We start from the raw sequence: 23,914 nt of genomic DNA, 5'->3' as shown, positions 1-23,914 counted from the left end.
CTTTGTGGTCATGGCTCGTCGACATCGGTGTAAACGTCACACGCTGCCACCTTGATCAGCTATGTTGTCCAGGTAGTTTGTCAAGGGAAGCTTCCATTCAAGCACCATCCCGACAGAAACTTTGTCCCACTTTGCTCGGCATCTCACACTTATGAATCGGCCTGACCAGCACTGAACACAAGAAAAATGACACTCAGCGAACCGAGGCTTCTCTTCCCCACAGAGCGTCCACGCGAAAACGGCGGCTCCATGATCACTTCCAAGCGAAACCGAAGGGGGCAAGGGATGTGTCCCGAACCACCCCGGGGGTCCCAAGCGAGCCTCCGAGCGGTACGCAATGAAGCGGTGGACGACCGGTCTCAAACGACTCCGGTCGTTAAGACTCCTCCTCCTCCGTCCCCTGTTTGACAGACAGATCCGCCGATCGCTTACCTACGGCAGTTCGGCAGCGGCCTCCGTCTGAGTAGGAATAAACAAGTTTTAACCGTCCGAGGTTGCCTATGCCTTTTCACTACCATTACAGAAGTACGTGTATGGGACGAAGACAACTCCGGACATAACAGCAAGTAACACCCAACTTATTATTATTATTATTATTATTTTCAAACACCGTTCCCACAAAAACGAATTTCAAGTACTTCGGCACTACCATGGCTGCCAATTTGAGTGCATCTACTTCTTAGAAGATAGAGGGCTGTTTGATCTTGCCAGCGACACTGCCTTCAAACACGAGATCCCTTGAGAGGTGATAAAGATAACACGTATCCGCCCTAAGCTAAGCTGCTCTGTGGGACTTTATCTACAAAAGGAAGAAAACAGCCTAATTGAAAAAGGAGACAGATGAAGGTGTTGGGAGTGGTAATAAGATAAGGACTAAAGCACTCCAGTGTATACAAGCTCTTGTGCATTCTTGTTGCGACGCCTGCTCAACGCCGTTCTCGTAGAACTCTTGCGTGGTGTCTATATACCGGACCCCCTCAGAAACACAAGTAATTGTGCTTCCCGACCGAAAGGAGCAACTACATCTGTGCTGATCGAGGTGAGTGATCGAGTGCTCTATGAAACTAAATGTAAAATGTTTTGTAATTGAGCGACGAGGAAGCATATGTATATAGAGCTGATCGTAGCACGGTTTAGTTTTAGTGAACTAGATAAATGTAGATCCTAATGCGCTTAAGGTAATAAAATATATAGGTGCGCCGTATGCTGACAATAAGCAACTGAAAGTAATTTTTGCCACTTTACCAAAGTTAGAGAAACTAATTTCAAATAATTTCTGATGAGTCCTACATTGAGGCAACGGTTAAACGAAAATTTGAATTTTGCTCGTCGAGGTGACGAATCGAACGCAAGATGCAGTGCTGTAAAAAACTCCGGTGGCTGGGCGCGCGCTGTAAGTGCAACACATTAGAGAAACCGGTCTGCAACAGAGTTACACTGATATTTTCAAAACTGTGGTTTGGCAGGCGCAGATGTTTAGATAAAAATAGCTTCGGCATTGAAGTGGCGTGGTACGGGTGATTATTGAACCGCAGCCGAAATCGCGCGTCTATTCGGCCGATATATTCTTGTCCGCAGGTGTTGCAATGTAGCATGTATATTACGTTACTGGAGTCACAAATAAGGCTTTAGGCTTTCAGTTATGCAGAATTTGAAATCTGAGAAGTTCGTTTTGATTAACGTGTTGTGACCATCTGTGGGCATACCTTGCATTGAGCTTTTCCACATAGATGGCACCCTGAATGAGTTTCGGATGGGTTTGTTTTTGCTCTGACAAGAATATCCTCCTGGTTTTTACCACTTCAGTACACCACGTGAGGTGGCTTCGCGAAAATTGAAGTTAGTCGTTTGCTTTGCCTGATTATGTTGAAATGGCGGGCAAGTATGTTGTTGATTCGTGGCGCTGATGAGGAGTAAGTTAGTACAAGGTTCGTTTGGGAAGTTGTTTTAGATAGTCTGTTTGGTCCTTTAATTATATCGTTCCGGTTCACGTTGCGAGCACGTAGTATGGCATCGTCAAGATTGTCTTCGGGATAATTTTGTTTCAATAAGGAATGCTTTAGGTGTTTTGCGTGTCTGTCAAGTTCCGGCATATCGGTGCATATTCTTCGGTACCGGTAGGCCTGAGAATACGGAATACCCGTTTTGCAATGCTTTGGATGGCTGCTGTTAAATGTAGGTACCTTTGACGGTCTGTAGGCTTTTTGTAAAGATTTGTTGACAAGCGATCATTTTTGATCGTGACAGTGACGTGCAAGAAGATAATGCTAGTTTTGGAAATTTTGTGCGTGAATTTTTTTGACGGGTGGTGCTTGTTAAAATCCTCAATGAAGCGGAAAAGACTTCCCTCATGGTGGTTTCATATCATAAAAATATTGTCTAAGTAGAAAGGTTTCAAGGTGCGTTCCTCTATGAATGGAATTTCAAGTGAAGCCATAAAGGTTCTCGCGAAGTTTGGGGCCATTTTTGTGCCCATTGCAGTGCCACTGACCTGAAGGAAGTGCTTGCCACTGAACTCAAAATGGTTATACTTTGGTGCAGTATAAAATGGTTATACTTTGGTTTTGGTACAGTTCAAATTCATTGAATCTATACCGGATGATGGACAAAAGGTTAAGCCTCTCGACAAAAGTTATAGCTGAGCGGATGTGAGCGTTGTTTTGAACAGATTGAGGACATTTTTCTCATACGTTTTTGGCTGCTCTTGGCTATCACGTAACACGGGAGTGTCAGCGTCATATTCGAGAGTAAGGCTGTTTTGATTAGGATTACACTGTAGTTTCGATTTCCAATTTTTCTCCTGAAAGTTATGTTGTAGTACGAGTGGTCCCTGGCGTTCTTGCAGGGTCTCATTCCTATTTTCCTGCCGCAGAGCAGTGGAGCTTCTGCGGTCCGGATAGAATTTTCCATCTTTTACTATTTAAATTTCGCCTCTCTTTTTTAGTTGATATATTCCAAAGAGTTGACCAACCCATTAAGGGGAAACCGTTTCCTTACGCACGCCGTCGCGGACCCCTCTTGCCACCGCGGCGACAATCTTGGGTGGCCCGACACACGTCGAGAACTGGCCAGCACGGGATGAGAAGCGGATGTGAACTTGCACCCACAATTGGATGTGCACCGTCTGGTTTGGTGCTCAGTGTTCACAGTGGTTTTTCTTCTTTTTCTTTTTTTTCTTTCTTTTTCTAGTTCTCTCTCACTCTTGCAAGCATCTTTCAAGGCGAGAGGGACGCGGCAGCAACGAAGTTTGAACGTCCATAGTAGTGTAACTCATCCCCTGACGAAGGGAGGACCCCTCCCAAACTGTTGGGAAATAAATATATTTATCCTTGTTGACAACGCTCCCGTTGTGCCATATCATATACCTTCATGAAGACTAACTGGCCCATTGAAATAGCACTCCCAGTATATATATAAGGGAAAGAAGTGTATACATAAGGGCTCGTTTTTCCGTGTCTTGACACAATAATAATGAGATCTAACAGACAGTAATGCCAAGGAATGTACAGAGGAAGTTATTAGAACCAATGGAATGTAAATAAGAAGAAAGAAAAGTGTGTGAAAAAATAACCAGCCGTGAGGAGGAATCGAGTCTACGACCTTCGAATAACGCGTTCGATGCTCTAATCACTGAGCTATCACAGCGGCCTTTCCTCCATCCACTTTTTTTGGGTTTATATGTGAATTTCGAAGTAGGAATGTCAGTCAGCGCCATCTATAAGCCAAGCGACGAGTGTGAAACACTCTTTTATGCGCAAATGTGGTGTCCCGTAGCACGTGAACTTATTACGAGCGGGCAGCTGATTAATAGTCCCTCGTATACAACCTAATGACACCAAGTCTGCCAGTACGAGACCCTAGTTAATAAATAAGGGAAAGAAGTGTATACCTAGGGCTCGTTTTCCCGTGTTTTGACACAATAATGATGAGATATGATAGACAGTAATGCCAAGGAATGTACAGGGGAAGTTATTAGAAAAAATGGAATGTAAATAAGAAGAATGAAAAGTTGGGGAAAAAATAACCAGCCGTGAGCAGAAATCGAACCTACGACCTTCGAATAACGCGTTCGGTGCTCTAACCACTGAGCTATCACAGCGGCCTTCCCTCCATCCACTTTTTTTAGTTTATATGTGAATTTAGAAGTAGGAGTGTCAGTCAGCGCCATTTATAAGCCAAGCGACGAGTGTGAAACGCTCTTTTATGCGCGTGTGTGGCGTCATGTAGCACGTGAACTTATTACGAGCAGGCAGCTGATTAAATTCGGCGTTAACGCGTAATGGTGACAGTTATAGGCAGTCATGTATTGAACTAAATTGGTTTTTTCTTGACGTAAAATTCGTCAATTTTTTTTTGTAATTTTTCTTAACGCATCTGCAACCCTACCCGGAGGCTAGTTGGGATTCACTCAGAAAAGTGATCTTGAAAAGAGGCATGTGATTTAGCTACAAAAATTATATACGTACAAACACAATAATTTTACTAAAGAGACAACACAAAAAGACTGATTACGACATACTGTATTTAAAAAGCTTGGCGAATGATCATAAATATGGTCAGAAAAAGAAATTAGAAAAAACAACAAAAACAAAGATGTGTAAGACATTGTTTGAAAAGGGCATATCAAAGTTCAAAACAACAAATGAACGTCTGAAAGAAGTAACATTGACATTGGCATGCTACGAAAAATAATCAAGAGATACGTATCTTGACAGCATAATAATACTGAGGAAGGACAAAAAAAAAGAAATTGTAGTTCATATATACATTAGCTGCAAATTAGCGTATACATAAGTAAATGTAATAACATGCAACATAACTTCAGTTGTATATATATTCATTGTGAATTTTTCTGGCATTGAAATGTTGAATGTCTATATATTACTTAATAAATATTTGTCAGTGCAAGAAAGACATTCTTCTTCTCTTTTATTTATTGTGCAAGGGTATTGCACACGGCGACGCCATTGGCCGTAGGTTTTTTTGTATACGTTCTTTGTTTTCTGAGTGCGGTAGTTTCCTTTTACTTTGTTGCGGCTTTCATAACTGGAACATGGGAAATGTTATGAGGACAGTTGGTGCTACTACTAGATTGGACCATAGGTGTTTGTTTATAATGTATTAGCGTGCTAAAGAGCATGATACTTGGTTTCGGAACAGAGGTAGCGTATGTGCCTTATAGTCTGAATTTATTATAAATCCGATTGCTATTTCCTGAAGTTTTATACTGGTTCTAGGTAGGTGCGGTATGTTTTAGCCCAGGTAGCGACGTTGTACTTCAAGAGGCTATAGAATACGTAAAAGTAAATTACTTGTTAGGGCGGAAAATAATGATGTCTCGACATTTGTACAGAAGAGAACAGGCTTCACTCACTTTTTGCGGGCTTCAGCAACACGAGGTTTCCAGTTAAAACGTTCATCCAGGATAACGCCCAAGTGTTTTATGGAATGTACTCGTTCCAGTGCTGAATTAATTAGAGTAAGTGTGCCTGCGTGTTCATCGGGAGTTTAACGCGGTGAAGTAAATACGTTTTACAAGAAATACACAGAAATACAAGAAATACTCAGAAATCATACACTTGATTTCTGTGTATTTCTTAGTCTATTTGACGAAACCCATGGGCGGATATGAACAAGCTCCGAGTTCGCACAAGCTATGGTATGGTGAAAATAATCTTGACTGCATATTAGAGCTGTATCATCAGCATACATAAATATCATAATCACCATCATCAGCAGCCTGACTACGTCCACTGCAGGACAAAGGCCTCTCCCATGTTCCGCCAGTTAACCCGGTCCTGTGCTTGCTGCTGCCAATTTATACCCGCAAACTTCTTAATCTCATCTGCCCACCTAACCTTCTGTCTCCCCCTAACCCGCTTCCCTCCTCTGGGAATCCAGTTAGTTACCCTTAATGACCAGCGGTTATCCTGTCTACGCGCTACATGCCCGGCCCATGTCCATTTCCTCTTTTTTATTTCAAACTATGATATCCTCAACCCCCGTTTGTCCCCTAATCAACTCTGCTCTCTTCTTGTCTTTCAAGGTTACACCTACCATTTTTCTTTCCATTGCTCGCTGCATCGTCCTCAATTTAAGCTGTACCCTCTTTGTAAGTCTCCAGGTTTCTGCTCCGTAGCTAAGTACCGGCAAGATACAGCTGTTATATACCTTCCTCTTGAGGGATAGTGGCAATCTACCTGTCATAATTTGGGAGTGCTTGCCGAATGTGCTCCACCCCATTTTTATTCTTCTAGTTACCTCAATCTCGTGGTTCGGCTCTGCTATTGTTACCTGCCCTAAGTAGACATAGTCTTTTACAACTTCAAGTGCACTATTACCTATCTCGAAGCGCTGCTTCTTTCCGAGGTTGTTGTACATTACTTTCGTTTTCTGCAGATTAATTTTAAGACCCACCTTTCTGCTCTCCCTGTTCAACTCTGTAATCATGAGTTGCAATTCGTCCCCTGAGTTACTGAGCAATGCAACGTCATCGGCGAAGCGCAGGTTAAGGTATTCTCCATTAACTCTTATCCATAACTGCTCCGATTCTAGGCTTCTGAAAACCTCCTGTAAGCACGTGGTAAATAGCATTGGGGAGATTGTGTCCCCCTGCCTTACACCCTTCTTAATTGGTATTCTGTTGCTTTCTTTATGAAGCACTATGGTAGCAGTTGATCCCCTGTAGATTTCTTCCAGAATGTTTATATATACTTCATCTACGCTCTGATTCCGCAGTGTCTGCATGACGGCTGATATTTCTACTGAATCAAACGCCATCTCGTAATCTATGAAGGCTATGTATAGTGGTTGGTTATACTCTGAGCATTTCTCTATTACCTTATTGATAGTATGAATGTGGTCAATTGTTGAGTAGCCTGTTCGAAATCCTGCTTGTTCCTTTGGTTGATTGAATTCTAATGTTTTCTTTACTCTGTTAGCCATTACCTTTCTAAATAGCTTGTATACTACAGAGCGCAAGCTGATCGGTCTGTAATTCTTCAAGTCCTTGTTATCTCCTTTCTTATGTATTAAGATGATGTTAGCGTTCTTCCAAGACTCTGGTACTCTTCCCGTCAGGAGACACCTCGTAAACAGGGTGGCTAGTTTTTCTAACACAATCTGTCCTCCGTCTTTCAGCAGATCTGATGTTACCAGATCCTCACCAGCAGCTTTGCCTCTTTGCATGCTCTCCAAAGCTTTTCTGACTTCTTCTACCATTACTGATGGGGTGTCATCTGGGTTACTGCTAGTTCTTATAGTATTAATTATTATAGTAATATTACTATAAGAACCCTAATACATAAATATAGAAAAGTTTTTTCCACGCTGGGTAGGTCGTTGTTATACAGTGAGAAAAATATTGGTCCAAGGACTGAACCTTGGGGTATTCGTACAGTTGTTTCAAGAAACTCTGATTGGGTATCGGCAAGTTTTACTGTTTATTTAAGGTTGCCTAGATAACTTTTAAAACACTCAAGGCACATTCTACGAAACCGTAGCATTCTATAGTTTATTTATTATTATGCTGTGGTTTGCAGCATCAAAACTTTTCTATAATAATAACTATATCTACAACTGCTCAAATAACCTCTAAGTGAAAATTTATAGGTTCGGAAAATGACAAAACAACTGTGTCGGTTAAATCACCCTTTCTAAACCCATGTTGAGAGAATGTAGGAATACCTTCGTGTTCTAGTAAAGACATGATTCGTTCAACGATTAGTTTTCCACCACAATATTCATGGTACTTAAAATGAAAATAGGAAGAGAGTTTTCTGGTATGTCTTTGTCACTGGCCTTGTAAATCGGGATAATTTTTCACAACTTGAAAGGTCAGGTTACGTAGACGTATAAAATGTTAAAATAAAGATTTTTTTCTAAAGGCACACAGAGGATGTCAATGCAGTCTTTCAGCGATAAAGGAGATACATTGTCGAATCTGACTGAGAATTCACCTGGAATACCTCCAGGTACTTCTACCATTTCACAAGTCATAATATCAGTAAACTTAATTCTGTTAGGGTTGAGGAGTGTATTTAATGTATTCTTCGCTGTCTACCGTAGCTGCCATTCGAGAACTGAAGGTTTGAAAATAGGTAATAAACATTAAAACTAGGGTATTTACTGATATTCGGAGAATCTCAATGTCTGGTACGGTCGTGTAGCTTGCAGAAGGTTCAAGAGTTGAATTTCGCTCGTCGAGGCGAAAAATCGAACGCGAGATTGGCGCAGTGCGAAACTCCAGCGGCTGGGTCCGCGCTGTGAGTGTTCCTCTTTTATTGCGATACCGTCTTCCAAAAAAAAGCCCCGCCCTTTTTCGAGACGATCCACCAGGAGACAATCAAAAGAGCAACCTATTTTTCTGTCCCAAAAATTCACTACAAGTACCACGTGTGCGTAAAGGAAGCTGGCCGACGACCTTACAGCTTCTCAATGTGAACGGGGCCTATAGTAGGCTTTCAGGTGCTCCTTGTTTACAGTGTTGCGCCATTGCCCGAAGGTTGTTCGATGGGTTCAATCAAGTAGTTCACCGGTGATGTGCGTTCGGTGACACGGTAGGACCCTTCGTATTTTGACAGCAGTTTTGAAGAGATGCCAGGCAGGCACAAAAAGCCATCATACGAGTGCTTCGGAGAGGAACATAGGCTCCGTAGAGCCGCAGCCATCACGAATAATCTTCTACCGCTCTTGCTCATTCGTCGTAAAGACCTTATCAAGCTCGCGACACTCTTCAGCAAGCCTGGTAGTGTGGGAAATAGGCGCGCCTTCAGGTGGATATCGCGTGTATAGAAGTATCGTGTCTATGGTGTACGTGTGACGGGTGCCTTCTGTGCAGTAAGAAAAAGAGCGAAAAACCGTAGTTCTCTGGGAGGCGGTGTTCCGTGCGCAAGGAACGAAGGGCAGCATAACATCCCAATTCATGTGGTTGGCGGCGACGTGCATCGAAAGCATATCGGGGAGAGTGCGGGTAAAGCTTTCGGATAGTCCATTCGTCTGCGGAAGGTAAACAGTAGTATTTTTGTGAACAGAATGGCACTCTTTGAGGACGGCTTTGAAGATTTCTGACGGGAAGACGTGGCCTCAATCGCTGAGAAGCTCCATGGACCGTGATCAAACTCGCGGTTCAAATCGGTGCAGAAGAAGTGAGGAAACATCACACACAGTAATCGCTGGGTGGTTTTAGGATATCACGTTAGATTGTCTGTAGTGATGATGGACAAGCGGTTACCAGCCGACGTAAGAAGAATTGGTTACTACAAATTGATACCCATGCGTCCAAACAGATGATAAGGGCCAGATAACGACTGTAGGCCGGCTGGAGACATGCATGTTGACTGTTTGGGGCACTGAAAATCGAGGCAGCAGCGAAATAACTATAGCAGCTAGTGGCACATGTCTCGCTAAAAGTAGCCTTAACGAATGCGATGTTATGTTTTCGATGCCGCAAAGCCCGCGTAGCAGATCAGGGTGGAAGGACTTTCGTATTTTGAACTGCAGACTGCGAAGTACCATGAGCAGTCAATGCCGACCGCCGGCTTTCTAATGGCGTTGGTGCAAGAGGCCGTCACGCACGGCTAATTAGTGAACGTGACGACACAACGTGCGAGTGGATGGTGTTGCGATTGGATCAGAGGGCAAGTCGATCCGCGGGGCCATCCAATGATCCTTGCACTGTTCGGTAGCTCTGTTCGATTGATAACAGAAACAGCAATGGAAGATACTGTAGCTTAGCTGGAGCACTGTCGTCAGAAAGAGTGCGAGAAGCTTCCGTTGTGGTACAGCGCGTGAATAATAATAATAATAATAATAATAATAATAATAATAATAATAATAATAATAATAATAATAATAATAGGCTGTAAATTAGGAAACGTTATCAACCTCCAGTGCTTGCACGTTAAAGAACCCCAGGTGGTCAAAATTTCCGGAGCCCTCCACTACGGCGTCTCTCATAATCATATGGTGGTTTTTGGACGTTAAACCCCACAAATCAATCATCAATCATCATCAACCTCCAGTGCTTGAAAATATTTCAGCTTTAATATTAGTTTTCACTTCCATATAAAGCTGGTCATAACCAGAAATAATAATGAAAACAGGCAATGACGCCAACGTAAGTACAAGGAATGTATTGGGAGTAGTACTGTAAGTGTGAAGAAAGAAATATGGACGAAAAGATAGCTTGCCACCAGCAAGGGTCGAACCTGCCACTTACGAATGAGTCTGATGCTATACCATGAAGGTATGGCAGTGTTCATCCATTCGTATACTCTATCGAGTATATAAGCGCATTTAAACGTGGAAGCATCAGTCAGTGCCGCCTGTAGCTATTACGGGAAGTGTGTAATGCTTGTTATTTTGCCTACTATCAGGCAGCAGGGGCTCCTGTTTTGGGCTGGTAGCTGAAGAATAATCCCTCGCAAACTACCTGAAGGTATCAAGCGTGCCAGAACAACACGGTCGCTCACAGCGAGGGCCTCATTTTTTTCATTTTGTTTCTTCACATTTACAGTTAAATTACTTACAATATCATCCCCTATACTCTTCTTTGCTTCTTTTTCTGTCACTTTTCATTGATATTGTACCGCACAAAGCCAACCAGCAATTCATTTGACTTCACCACCAAAAATATTTCTTAAGTGTAACTCAAATCAAGATGCATTGTATTCTTCAAAGTGATCCTGAAAACAGTGCTTACCATTATTGATCATTTATGACATAGCACCATAAATTTGGTACCATATAAAGCGCCGTGCCTTGTATAAAGTCAACTTTGCGCAAATACATGTCTCTCTTCTTCTCAGCATGTCCTCCTTTTCGTCCTCAACTTCTCTGACTCGCAGCCGTCGCTCGCGACGGCAGCGCACTAGACTGGTTGAACTGTGCTACCTATAGTATTTAAACGCGCAAGTTGGTACAGTTCTTGGTGTTATTTTGAAGGTTACGAGAAATTTCGAAGGTTGCAAGACAATATGAAGGCTCCCATTCGTGACCGCGTGGTCTACTCGCCGTACCCAAGTGTGGAGATTCCCGAGTGCTCTTTCTACACTTTGGCCAAAGAGCAACTGCTGGTGAACCCTGACAAACCATTACTGGTAAGCACACAATATTATTTTTCCAAGTTTCTATCACATATTGTTCTTTGCGATGGCTGTTTATGTAGGCACAGTCTACCAGGTCTCATTGCATAAGGAACAAGAAACGCACATGGTGAAGATGAAATGTTTTAACTTAGATGAAGCTCGTGAAAACCATAACGTCGAAACCAGAAAAAACAAAACACCTTACTATGCTCCACAGTATACAACAGCGCCGTAGCTTCTGTGAGGTGTCTATTATAAACGTCTATAATAGGCACCTATAATGCTGTGTCCTTGGCACTTCTATGCTACACTTCCCTACGTAGCGGCTGCGGGGTAGTAAAACTAATAGGCAGTAAAATCTGTCATGGTCCTTATATTTTTGTTATAGCTCTCAGGTTAGTCATGTTGTGGAAATGATTTGATATGTCGGATGTAACGTCCCGAAACCACCATATGATTATGAGGGACGCCGTAGTGGAGGGCTCCAGAAATTTGGACCACCTGGAATTCTTCAACGTGCATTAAAATTTGAGCACATGGGCCTGCAGCATTTTCGCCTCCATCGATAATACAGCCGCTGCAGCCGGGATTCGATCCCGTGACCAGTGGGTCAGCAGCCGAGTACCTTAGCCACTAGACCATTGCGGTGGGGCCGGATCAGCTCTGTCTTAATTTTATTGTACTGATTGGTTGAGGTTTAACGACCATTACACTGAGCTCTTTTGTTCTGATCGATAAGGCTTCAATTAAATGAGCATTATTTCAGGTGCAATTAGCAAGGCCGTGATCAGTATGGACCTTAGCCACTAGACCACCATGGCGGGGCCATGTTGTGGAAAGCAAACTATTCATTTTAAAGAAGAAAACTTCTCTACGATATAGCTAACAGTTTGAAGGAATGTCCAGGTACACGACCTCTAAAGAGTAGGGCTACCATACCTGCATATAGTACAGACATTGCATTTCGAAACTGCTCAAGGAGGTGTAACATCTTCATAAGATAACTGTGGCACTGAAATGACGGGAACACACACAAGCGCTCTTCCTGTCCTATCCTCGTGATTAAAAAAGTGCTTAACATTGTGAACATGTCACACCAACAAGGCCACCAATCTACGCTTGCTAAGAAGCTGTAAAGATATTGCTCTGAATATCCAGGGAAAACTGTGGACACAGTGACAGCGATGCTTTTCACGCGCGCGGGAAAACTGTTTCATAAAAATAGAGGGGTATCAAATTTACAGCGTATCATCAATACTATAACGTATTTTTACAGGAGTAGCCGGAGTTACTAGTCATTAAGCAGCAAACTTTTGCAAAACAAGGTCATAGGACGTTTGCCGTTACGGTAGAGCATGCAATTTTTTTTTATTTGCGTGCCTCCACTCTTTCCCGTCATGTAATTATTCGTCCACCCAAAGAGAGTTCGTCGCCGTCATCTGAAGAAAAAGGTGGGTCACAAAATTTCAATCGTTCTTGCACACCAAGGCGCCCAATGTTGACAGCGACCACGATAATTTGTTGTGGATCACTATTCGAAACATTCGTAAGGTCCCCTAGCTTACTGGAGTTTACGAATGCAAGAATTAAAAATAATAGTGGTCTATGAGTGCGGAGGAAAAATTGGCAGATCCCACGTACAGTGGGAATCGATGATATGCGAAGCATGAATGAAAATGTTGATATATGTCACTTTAAAATCAGCACACCGTTACGAGGTGGAGGTAAATGATGCTGTACATGACTTCCGTGTCATGATTATATTGTTCGGATGGGTCGTTTACCTTCGTCATCAATTCACGTCACGTGATGCTGAAGTTAGTATAGGTGGAGGTAGCAAAACGGCCGCGAGCACGCTATGAGCGGAGTATGTTGTCATGTTCTTACATGACACGCGTGTGAATATTATGATGTTTGCATCAGTCGCATATTTCGTCATTCATTGACGTCACGTACCAACAAATTTGACATATGTGGAGCTAGGAAAACGGCCGCGAACGCGTCATGAAGGTTTCAATATACTCTAATGTATAGCGTTGACGCGCGCGCACGCTGGGCACAGCAACGCTACGTTAGCAAAACGCGTGCACTCTATAGTCTGACGCCAGGCGCGACCAGCGTCCATCGGCGCGGCCCGATGGTAACCAGCGCAAACTGTGACATGCTGCATTTATTTCCGATGCGTTACCCAGACAACACAGCGTCTCCTTCTGTTCGTGATGAAGAGACGCCGGATGCGCTGAAACGCACATGCGTCAAAGCAGCGCATTGCGGCATGCACCTGCGAGTATGTGCAGGACCAAGGACGATTAAAAAAAATTGCCCGCAGCTTCCCTCGGGGGAACACTGAGGAGGATGCGGACCATATAATTGGTTAACGGGGTGTTAAAGTGCGACTTACTTGGGTCGATGGCTAAATTGGTTAACGTGGTTGTGAAATGGGGTGTTAAATTGCGACTTACTTGGGTCGATGGCTAAATTGGTTAACGTGGTTGAAGGAGGGGGTGTTAAATGAGTGAACACGTACACACGTATGCGAAAGGGCGGCGCTGGTCGAAGGGACGTCGATCATTGTGTTTGTGGATTCGTTGGAATTCATTTCACCGCGACCTTGGACGTCGACGCGCCGTACAAACCAACCGACGAGCGGCAACTGAGCGAGCGAGCGCCGACCTTGAGTATATATGCAGCACGACGGCGCATGCACTGTCAGCTGTTGAATGTTCTCGAAGCGCGACGCCACATGCGCGTCCACTGGAGAATCAGGAGAATTGTAGATGTCGAACGCGGTGTGTAGAGGAGGAAGGGTGCACAGATGGTGGAGGAGTGAAGCGCGCGCGGTGTGTAGAGGAGGAAGGGATGCACAGATGGTGGAAGAGTGGGCGACGGCGCGACGGCGCATGCGCGCGCGTCAGCTGTCGAATGTTCGAGAAGCGGTGCGGACGGCGCACTACAAGGCGCGAGTATAAGATGCTCCGCATCTAAAAGAAATGCTGGAGTGGAAATGACTGCCCAGGAGTGAAGCCGTTCCACTAGCAAGATGACGGCTGTGGTGGACGTCTTACTAGGGGCATGATAAATTATCACCGTTCAGCGAATAAAAACGAAGCGTTTCCTTCGAACGCCCAACAAGCCTAATGTGGGAACTTTTTCTGGTCACATAGTGCTCCAAGTGCCTCCTAGAGTTAAAAGTTTTTCCTTAGTGAGCCTCTAATTGGAAGCAAAGTTCTTTGAAGATTCAGTCCTCTATACTCGTTTCTGTGTGTTATTTCGTCGGGAACAACAATCTTTTAGCATAAAACTAAGGTAGCATTTACATAAGATGTAAAGCCGCTTGATCTTTAAGTGGGCAACATCAGAAAAGAGCATGTTTCCGCCATCTTGGCAGTGGCAAAACATGGCTTCACTTCTGCTGACAAGGCATTGCTGGAGCTTCCACACCAGCAATTTATCTTTAATCTTCCTTGGGCAGGACCGGCACCTGTCGTGGCAACGCTGGCGGGATGCGACGAAATGAAGCCGGCGAGCACGTGCACCGCGTTACATTGAAATGTATTGGTGCCTTGACTGTGGCATGTAGTCATCTTCTCACATGACAAGCATCTCATTATTATCATGTTTTCACCGGGCACATACCTTCGTGATACATTGGCGTCACGTAATACCAATTTTGGCATATGTGAAGCTAGCGACCCGGCTGCGAGCACATCATGAGCATAGCATGTAGTCATGTTGTTACATGACACGCATGTCGTGATTATCATGTTCGCATGTGTCGTTTACCAAGGTTGTCCATTCGCGTCCCATAATACCAATTTTGGTACATGTGAACATAGCAAAATGGCCGTCAGCGCATCATGAGCGTGGCATGTAGTCATTTTGTTACATGACATGCATCTCATTGTTATCATGTTTGAACCAGTATCATACCTTCGTCATCCATTTACGTCCCGTAATACCAAATTTGGTTTAAGGAAGCTAGCGAAACGGCCGCCAGCGCATGAGCCTGACATGTAGTCATGTTGTTACATGACATATGCATCTCATGAGTATCAAGTTTGCACCAGTCACATACCTTCGTCATCTATTCACGTACTGTAATACCAAATTTGGTATATGTGACACTAGCGAAACGGCCACGAGCGCATCATGAGCGTGGCATGTAGTAAGTTGTTACATGGCACGCGTGTCATGATTTTCATGTTAGGGTCTGTAGCTTGTCTTTGCCATGCAATCATGCCATACCATGCCAGTTTTGCAACATGCCATGTGAACGAAACCACCGCAAGAGTTGCAGGACTGTGAAATGTAAATCATGACTCTCATGACATACATGTCATGATTTTCATGTTACGACTAGTCAAAATGTTCTTCATACAGTCATGTTATGCCATACCAAGTTTGGTATTAATATCATTATCAAAACGGCCAATTGAGCTAAAAGTCGTAGGTGGCTAGATAGATAGACCCGCTCAAAGTCACCGAAGTTCGCTAAGAAATGCTTCGCATTTAATACAGCAAAGTAAATGTCATTAAAAAGGTGATGATATCTTACGTTACATTACGAGAAATCGTTATTGAGCAAGTGCAATAATTGAAGACCACTCCTGCGCACATGACCATTAAAAATAGCGTGAAGGCATGTTTGTTTGGGTAACCAAATCTTTTGTTCATTTCCAGGTGCTAGGAACAAGAAATAAATTGGTAGTTCTGACAGTTTTCTCACTGATAGAGTTAAAGTTTGAGCTTTTCATGGGGAACAGTGGATTTGCAATGTATAATTCTGGGAGATAAGACATCACACGCTATTCAGGATTGCCTATAACTTGCCTCTTAAGTAGTTACAATGAGGTGACCAGACTGCTTGATCTTACTGTAACTGGGGTGTTGTGCACTTGAGAAGACACGCCAAAAGCAGTTTGTACCTTGATTGTCCACAGGACGGCTTTATGCTCTCCCATAGTAGAGTACTAAGTACATAAATTGGTAATAATTTTTCACTAAACACAAATATATCGCCAGTATGTTCTCCATGTGTACTTATGTATCTAAGTTCAGTATTACCAATACACGAAAGACTCGTTAGGCTGGCTCAACAATTAAAACATCGAACAGCACTGCCTGAAATGTACATTACACCAATCCGCACCAGTTGCCAGCGTATCCATATTAGGAGAATCAACATAACCTCTCAATTGCTGAAGATATGGTAAATAAGCATTCATAGAAGGGGGCGGTTGGGACAGTAAAAATAGTAGTATTTCTTGATTTATTTTTGGTGACGTAGAACCAGTCAAAATCCTGGACATTGCAGCCGGGCATCCCATAAGACACAAGAGATATATATACTTTCTTAAAGTGAAAATATGTGACTGCAAATTGTATATAATACTACATTGAGTCTGTGGCAACGTAAACTATCCCTATTGCGAAACCCAGCGCCAGTGGGTACCAGGGTCCAGTGCCATGCCGGATTATGAGCAAAGTAGCGCGCTGGTACTTGAACGCTGGAGCGGCATGTTACTGCGAGGCACTCGGTACAAAGCGCAAAACGGCTTGTAAAAATTAAAACGGGGGTAACTAATCGCCACAAATAAGTATAATAATAAAAGCAATATAAAGCGCATTCATGTATTAAAAAGAAAAAAAGACATGAAAAAAATGGGAGGATATTTACGGAGTGAATGATGATTAGTCGGGTGGACCATCCGTCCATCCGTTTGAGCGACTGTCCCTCTGTTCGTTTGCCCGTCAAATTCATACGTTCGTTCTTGTGTCTGTCTGTCTGTCTGCCTGCCGCCTGCCTGTCTGTCTGTCGGCCTGTCTTGCTGTCTGTCTGTTTGTCTGTCTGTCTGTCTGTCTGTCTGTCTGTCTGTCTGTCTGTCTGTCTGTCTGTCTGTCTGTCTGTCTGTCTGTCTGTCTGTCTGTCTGTCTGTCTGTCTGTCGGTCGGTCGGTCGGTCTGTCATTCCATCCGTCCACCATCTGTCCATCCATGCGTCTAATTGTCGGCCTGTCCATCCATCTGTCCGTACGTCTGTCTGCCTCTCTGTTTGTCTGTTTGTCCATGTATTCGTCCGCCCCTCTGTTCATGCGTTTGTCGGAGCATCCGTATGTCCATCCGCGCATGAATCTCTCCATCCATGTGTTCATCAGTCTGCCAATCCACGCTTCCGTCGATGCTTCCGTGCGTCTATCCATGCTTCCGTGCGTTCGTTTGCCCGTCAATCCGCATATTTGTTTGTTTGTCTGTCTGTCTGTTTGTCAGACACTACTGGTTACGATTGACGCAGGACAAGATTAGACTAAGTGTTCGTTGACAATGAGCATTTCGGCCACCGAATGTGCTCCAAATCCTGTTAGGCGACGGCAAGATCCGCTGAAAGGGCCTCACTGCGCCGATTGCTCTCGACCTATTTTTGCAACGTCTGCCACCTTATCGGTCAACGCTAACCAATAGGAGGAATAGTAAAAAAAATTGAAAAAATGGCGACCAAGTCGTACTCACTTGTAATTCGCAGTGCATGTAACTGAATGTTGTAATCAACGGGAATTTAACCCACTGTGTGCCTACTTCACGTCCTCATGAGTAAGCCCTAATCTATGCTTCCGACCAATTCCGGCGTACGCGAATCATCAGTCTAGACCACCGATGGCGTAGGGACGTTTGCGAGCCGTGGCAACAATTGGGTCACAGCGCATTCATTCCGCGTTCGCCCCGTGGTAGATGGCGTGTTCGGCAGCGCGGGGCACGTCCAGTGCAAACAACGCTGCGTTTCGGCGGCAAAGGAATTCCGGCCACTTTAAAAAAAATCACGACATATCCACACAGTTCATCATGATGAGTGGGGCGAGGCCACCATTCGTCCGTCCGTTCGTTCTTGCTTCTGTCCGTCCGTGTGATCGTCCGTGCGTCCATCTGTCCGTCCCTTTATCTGTGCATCCATCCGTCCGACTGTCTAGTGAACACTCCAAATACTGCCATATCACAACTTTTCATTATATATTCGGATGGATGGATCGATGGATGGATGGATGGATGGATGGATGAATGGATGGATGGATGGATGTATGGATGGATGGATGGATATGGCTGTACCCTTTAGGTCGGGCGGTGGCTAGCGCCACTAAGCCGTAATGGTTAATGAACCAAAAACTAGATTTATTTTTACTTAGCGTATAAAAATACCGCCACCCAGTGGACATTCCAAGAAATAAAGGAGAGGTGGCACTCACGCAGCTTCTTACGGCCTGCGCTTCATGCTTACTTCCCACCTTTCACCTCCTATAGTTCATGACTATAAAATAGATCACTATATTCATGGCACTGCGGCCTCTCGCTAAACCTTGCTAAAATCAAGAAGGTTGCGTTCAGCGAATTTCACGTGGCAACCCTTTCTGCTCAGATAAGGCTCAAAGTACGTCCTTCTGATACTAGGTTTTTTTTAGTAAGCATCAAACTCAAGGCAGAATTTATTGGAGATTTAAATCAGCAATACTCGTCTTTGTAAGTTCTTTAATCAGAAACAACTATCTTCTTATTTATGATTAACCTGCGCGAGTTTCTATCTCAAATGAAAAGGGTGCGCGCGTGCCGCCCCTCAAGTCCGGCGGTGGAGGTGGCTACCTACTACTACTACTACTACTACTACTACTACTACTACTACTACTACTACTACTACTACTACGACGACGACGACGACGACGACGACTACGCCGACTACTACTTCTACTACATACATCGGGGACGCACGATCTATGGCCATCGGGAGCTTCGCCTTCAAAAGCAGATGCTCCAGTGTGAACTAGGGGTAAGAGCAACTTCACCCCTAAAACATTCGCCCAACGAATGTGAACTCATGACCTTGCGGGTCCCAAGCGAGTACTCAACCCACCACGTCACGCTGGAGATTATGTCCAGGTTGCCTTAAATCGACTATTCATCCACGCCATGCGGCTTCGTTTTAGATGCGGAAGCATCTTATACTCGCGCCTTGTAGTGCGCCGTCCGCGCCGTCCGCGCCGTCCGCACCGCTTCTCGAACATTCGACAGCTGACGCGCGCGCATGCGCCGTCGCGCCGTCGCCCACTCTTCCACCATCTGTGCATCCCTTCCTCCTCTACACAGCGCACGCGCTTCACTCCTCCACCATCTGTGCACCCTTCCTTCTCTACACACCGCGTTCGACATCTACAATTCTCCTGATTCTCCAGTGGACGCGCATGTGGCGTCGCGCTTCGAGAACATTCAACAGCTGACAGTGCATGCGCCGTCGTGCTGTATATATACTCAAGGTCGGCGCTCGCTCGCTCAGTTGCCGCTCGTCGGTTGGTTTGTACGGCGCGTCGACGTCCAAGGTCGCGGTGGAATGAATTCCAACGAATCCACAAACACAATGATCGACGTCCCTTCGACCAGCGCCGCCCTTTCGCATACGTGTGTACGTGTTCACTCATTTAACACTTCCTCCTACAACCACGTTAACCAATTTAGCCATCGACCCAAGTAAGTCGCAATTTAACACCCCATTTCACAACCACGTTAACCAATTTAGCCATCGACCCAAGTAAGTCGCACTTTAACACCCCGTTAACCAATTATATGGTCCGCATCCTCCTCAGTGTTCCCCCGAGGGAAGCTGCGGGCAATTTTTTTACTAGTCGCACAGTCAAGATAGACACGATATTCCTTTCCAAAAAAATTGGCAGATCCCACGTAAAGTGGGAATCGATGTTATGCGAAGCATGAATGAAAGGTTGATATGTCACTCTAACATCAGAAAAAAGTTACGAGGTGGAGGTAAATGATGCCGTACATGACTTTCATATCATGATCATCATGTTTCGACGTGTCCAATAATTACCTTCGTCGTCTATTCACGTCCCATAATACGAACATTGGTATATGCTGAGCTAGCAAAAGGGCCACGAGCGCGCTATGAGTGTAACATGTACTCATGTTTTAAAGGACAGGCATATCAGAATTATCATGTTTGGGCCTGTCATTTTCATTCGTTGTCCATTAACGTCACGTAATACCAAATTTGACATATGTGCAACTAGTGGAACAACCGCGAGCACACTATGAGCGTAGCATGTAGTCACGCTTTATATGACACGAATATCATGATTATCATAATTGGACGTCTCATTTACATTCCTCGTCTATTCAGGTCACTTGATACCAAATTTGATATATGTGTAGTTTGCGAAACGGCCACGAGTGCATCATGAGCGTGGTATGTTGTCGTATTCTTACATGAGGCGCATGTATAATCATCATGTTCGCACCAGTCATGTACCTCCGTCATTCATTGACGTCACGTAACACCAAATGTATTATATGTGGAGCTAGCGAAACGGTCGCAAGCGCATCATGAAGGGCTCAATGCACTCCGACGTAACGCAGACGCGCGCGCACGTTGGGCGCAGCGACGGTATACGCTAGCAAAACGGAACACCAGGCGCGACCGGAGCGACCAGCGTCCGTCGGTGCGGCCCGGTGGCAACCGGTACGAAATGTGACATGCTGCATTTCACGCCGATGACGCTACCCAGACAGCACTGCTTCTGTCCATTTCGTGACAGAGGGACACCGAGCACGCTCGAACTCGCATGCGCCAAAGCAACGCGCTGTGCGGCGTGCGCCTGGGAGTATATGGCAGACAGCTCGGCGCCTGACGTGGCATCGCAGGCGTGACACCACAAAACGAACGCCGACGCGCACGCGCGCCGGTTCACGTGGAAGTGTATTGGCGCCTTGGGTGTGGCATGTACTCATGTTATTACATGACACGCACCTCATACTATCATGTTTGCACCAGTCACATTCTTTCTTCATCTATTCAGGCCCCGTAATAGGATACTTGGTATATGCGAAGCTAGAGAAACGGCCGCGAGCGCATCATGAGCATGGCATGTGGTCATGTTGTTACATGACCCACACCTGATGATTATCCTGTTTGCACCAGTCACATGCCTTCGCCATCAATTCACGTCCGGTAGTACCGAATTTTGTATATGCGAAGCTAGCGAAACAGCCGCGAGCGTATCATGAGTGTGGCATGTAGTCATGTTGTTACAAGACACGCATGTCATTATTTCCATGCTAGGGTTGCTTTTTTCGCCATGTAGTCAAGTAATACCATACCAGTTTTGTAATATATCATGTGAACATAATCACTGCACGAGCAGCAAGACCACGACATGTAAACCATGACATTCATGACATACATGACAAGATTTTCATGTCATGACCAGTCAAATGTGTTCTTCATAAGGTCATATTATTTCATACCAAGTTTGGTATTGATGCCATTACCGAAACGGCCAGGAAAGCTAAAGGTTGTAGGTGGCTTGATAGATAGATACATAGATAGATAGATAGATAGATAGATAGATAGATAGATAGATAGATAGATAGATAGATAGATAGATAGATAGATAGATAGATAGATAGATACGCTCAAAGTCAGCGATATTAGTTAAGAAATGCTTTGCATTCAATAACAATTGTGTATTTATTAGACACTAATGAACAACTGCGTGTCACCGCATGACATACGGATATTGGCGAGAGCACACGCAAAGATTTTGAAAGAATTCTCATCTTAACTCAGAGAATTACCAAAAAGACTTCACGAGCAGCCACAGATTGGTGGCTATTACTGCCAATTTTTTTAAAGCTGTCTCTCACTCGTGCTACTGATCGACACGTGCAGAGGTTTTATGATGTCTTGTTTGATAGATATGCAGGCAACCAATTGAATACTGAGTAGTGTTCTTGCGCAAGCGACGATATGGCAGTGTACTGTGGGGGAGCCGCCTGTGTACATATTTGCAATTAGATTGATACCTACAACTGAAATCACCCAAGAAAATACTAATGCAATCTGCTGAAAAAATATGCCTGTGTCTTAGTTCACTAAGGAATTCCAAATTACCAACTGGAAGTTGCGTGTTCTTGAATGCGTTTCACAGGAGTACCGCCTAGTGCTGTTTTCGTTGACAGCCCACGTTGCTGAAAGTGCGACGGATTGATAGTCAATGCTCCGATAGTCAATAAATCCTAGAGGGTGTCAGCACGAAAGAACATAATCGTGTCACACCGAGGACGTTTGTTCGCTACATAGTGGATCCTTCCAACTATATGGAGAGCAGTGTCACTAAAACCAGGAAAGAATTTCAACTGTGTATGATACTGATTTCACTATACTCCAACAGCACTTAGGTATTTTACAATAAAAATTATAAATAATGCTAATAAAACTACAAGGGCTTGAATATGTTAATCAAGTAGAGTTAAAGGATTGTAATTGTTTTTATCAGTTATATAGCCGAATAATTTGTCAAAGTCTCTAATTTACTGTCCGAAGAAAAATAAATGAAGCAGTTGGTGTCAAAACAGTGATGCCGCAAACATAATGGATGTTTATGGCGTGACCGTTTCGGAACTGAATATGAACCTAAAGTTGCCAATATTTAGATGTTTGAAGTTAACATGAACGATTCAAGTTAGGTGTGATTACTTATCGTTAGTGACCCAGCTCTTGCGAATAATTGAGCGGGGTAATTGGGCAACTCTATGAACAGCCAAGACAGACACCTTGAATGAACACATGTTGAAGCACTTTTAGACTAAAATGTTTTTAATGTGCGTAGGGCAGTTTGATCCCGGCTGAAAGCGATGTCACAGATCTCAAAAGCTAACGCAAAAAACTCTTTTTGCCAAACGAAATTTAGGACTATGGCCGGAGGGCTTCTTGAGGCTCAGTGATTGCGGTGAAGTCGTCATATATATGCCGCACTGTCTGTAGCAGCTCTACAGAAGGGCGGTCTCTTCAATGAGCGGCGGTGATGACACATCATGAGTTAGTTACGCAGGCCACGGTGGAAGCTAGTACGTGAGACGCTTGTGCACGGACTCCCAGGCTGCTGTTATTTCAAATACCGTAAATCTTGCTGCCACACTTTAAGCTTCACTATGCATCAGCCGCCATCGCATAAACAAAGCAATCCTAGTTATTATGGGTAAGTGGGCGACAGGAAACTGGATGGAGGTAGTTAAGGTGAAGTAGTTTAACGCTACCACAATATTCATGGCTCGCGGGGGTGGAGAACCACAGTATTGAACAGTCACTACTGACACCACCACGGAAAAACTTACCGCACATCGACAATAAGGTCGGTTGTTGCTAACCACAAAGTTTTGTCGAATCTTTCAACCTCTACAGCTTTTTTTTAAGGATAAACCTGCATTGGCTCTTTTTTTCGAAAGTACATTATGATTTTCATGTGCTTAATTGTATCACCTAATTACAGGTCAGTGATGTTGTCAGCCTCACGCGAAAGGAAACGCTGGCTCACATGGAGCGATACGCTATTGGTTTCCGGAACAACGGCGTAGCTCCAGGTCACCGCATCTGCATCCACCTGGACAATGGAGTGGAAAACCTGGTAGCTATTTATGGCTGCATTTTGGCCGGGGCAACCGTTGTCTTAGCAAAAACTTCGCTCACTGAAAGTGAGTACACGTGCTACTCTTTATTTGTTTTCCTATTTAGTCAAGTACATCGGCGAATAGCACTGCTTTTCCCCCAAGCTTTAGTGTTTTGTGCCATAAAAATTTGCAGCGTCATTTTGACACATGATACATTTATACGTAACCACGTCTTTACGAGCTTTACAAGTGGGGCCCTTTGCGGTTAACTTTTGTAAGAAATCGCGCTATGTAGCAAAAAGACGTCGGTAAGTATCCTAACTGCCACCACTACGGCTCATTGAGGCCTCAATTGTTCCTAAATTTAACCTTACCTTGCAGAGGAACCTT

The 23,914-nt window shown here is 44.2% G+C and overlaps 1 protein-coding gene across 1 annotated transcript in view; it reads left to right on the top strand.

Annotated features, from left to right (window-relative positions):
• Positions 1–890: 890 nt before the first annotated feature.
• Positions 891–23,914, top strand: part of LOC119174144 (uncharacterized) — an 86,874-nt gene continuing 63,850 nt past the window's right edge. The window contains exons 1-3 of the mRNA XM_037424965.2: positions 891–1,039; positions 10,945–11,099; positions 23,407–23,608. Coding sequence (XP_037280862.2) covers positions 10,977–11,099; positions 23,407–23,608 — 325 coding nt within the window. The 5' untranslated portion in view covers positions 891–1,039; positions 10,945–10,976. The remainder of the gene's footprint in view (positions 1,040–10,944; positions 11,100–23,406; positions 23,609–23,914) is intronic.

Source organism: Rhipicephalus microplus, chromosome 5 (assembly GCF_043290135.1).
Source record: "Rhipicephalus microplus isolate Deutch F79 chromosome 5, USDA_Rmic, whole genome shotgun sequence".
Taxonomy (NCBI): domain Eukaryota; kingdom Metazoa; phylum Arthropoda; class Arachnida; order Ixodida; family Ixodidae; genus Rhipicephalus; species Rhipicephalus microplus.
The sequence above is the reverse complement of the archived record's forward strand: the minus strand, read 5'-3'. Positions and strand labels throughout refer to the sequence as shown.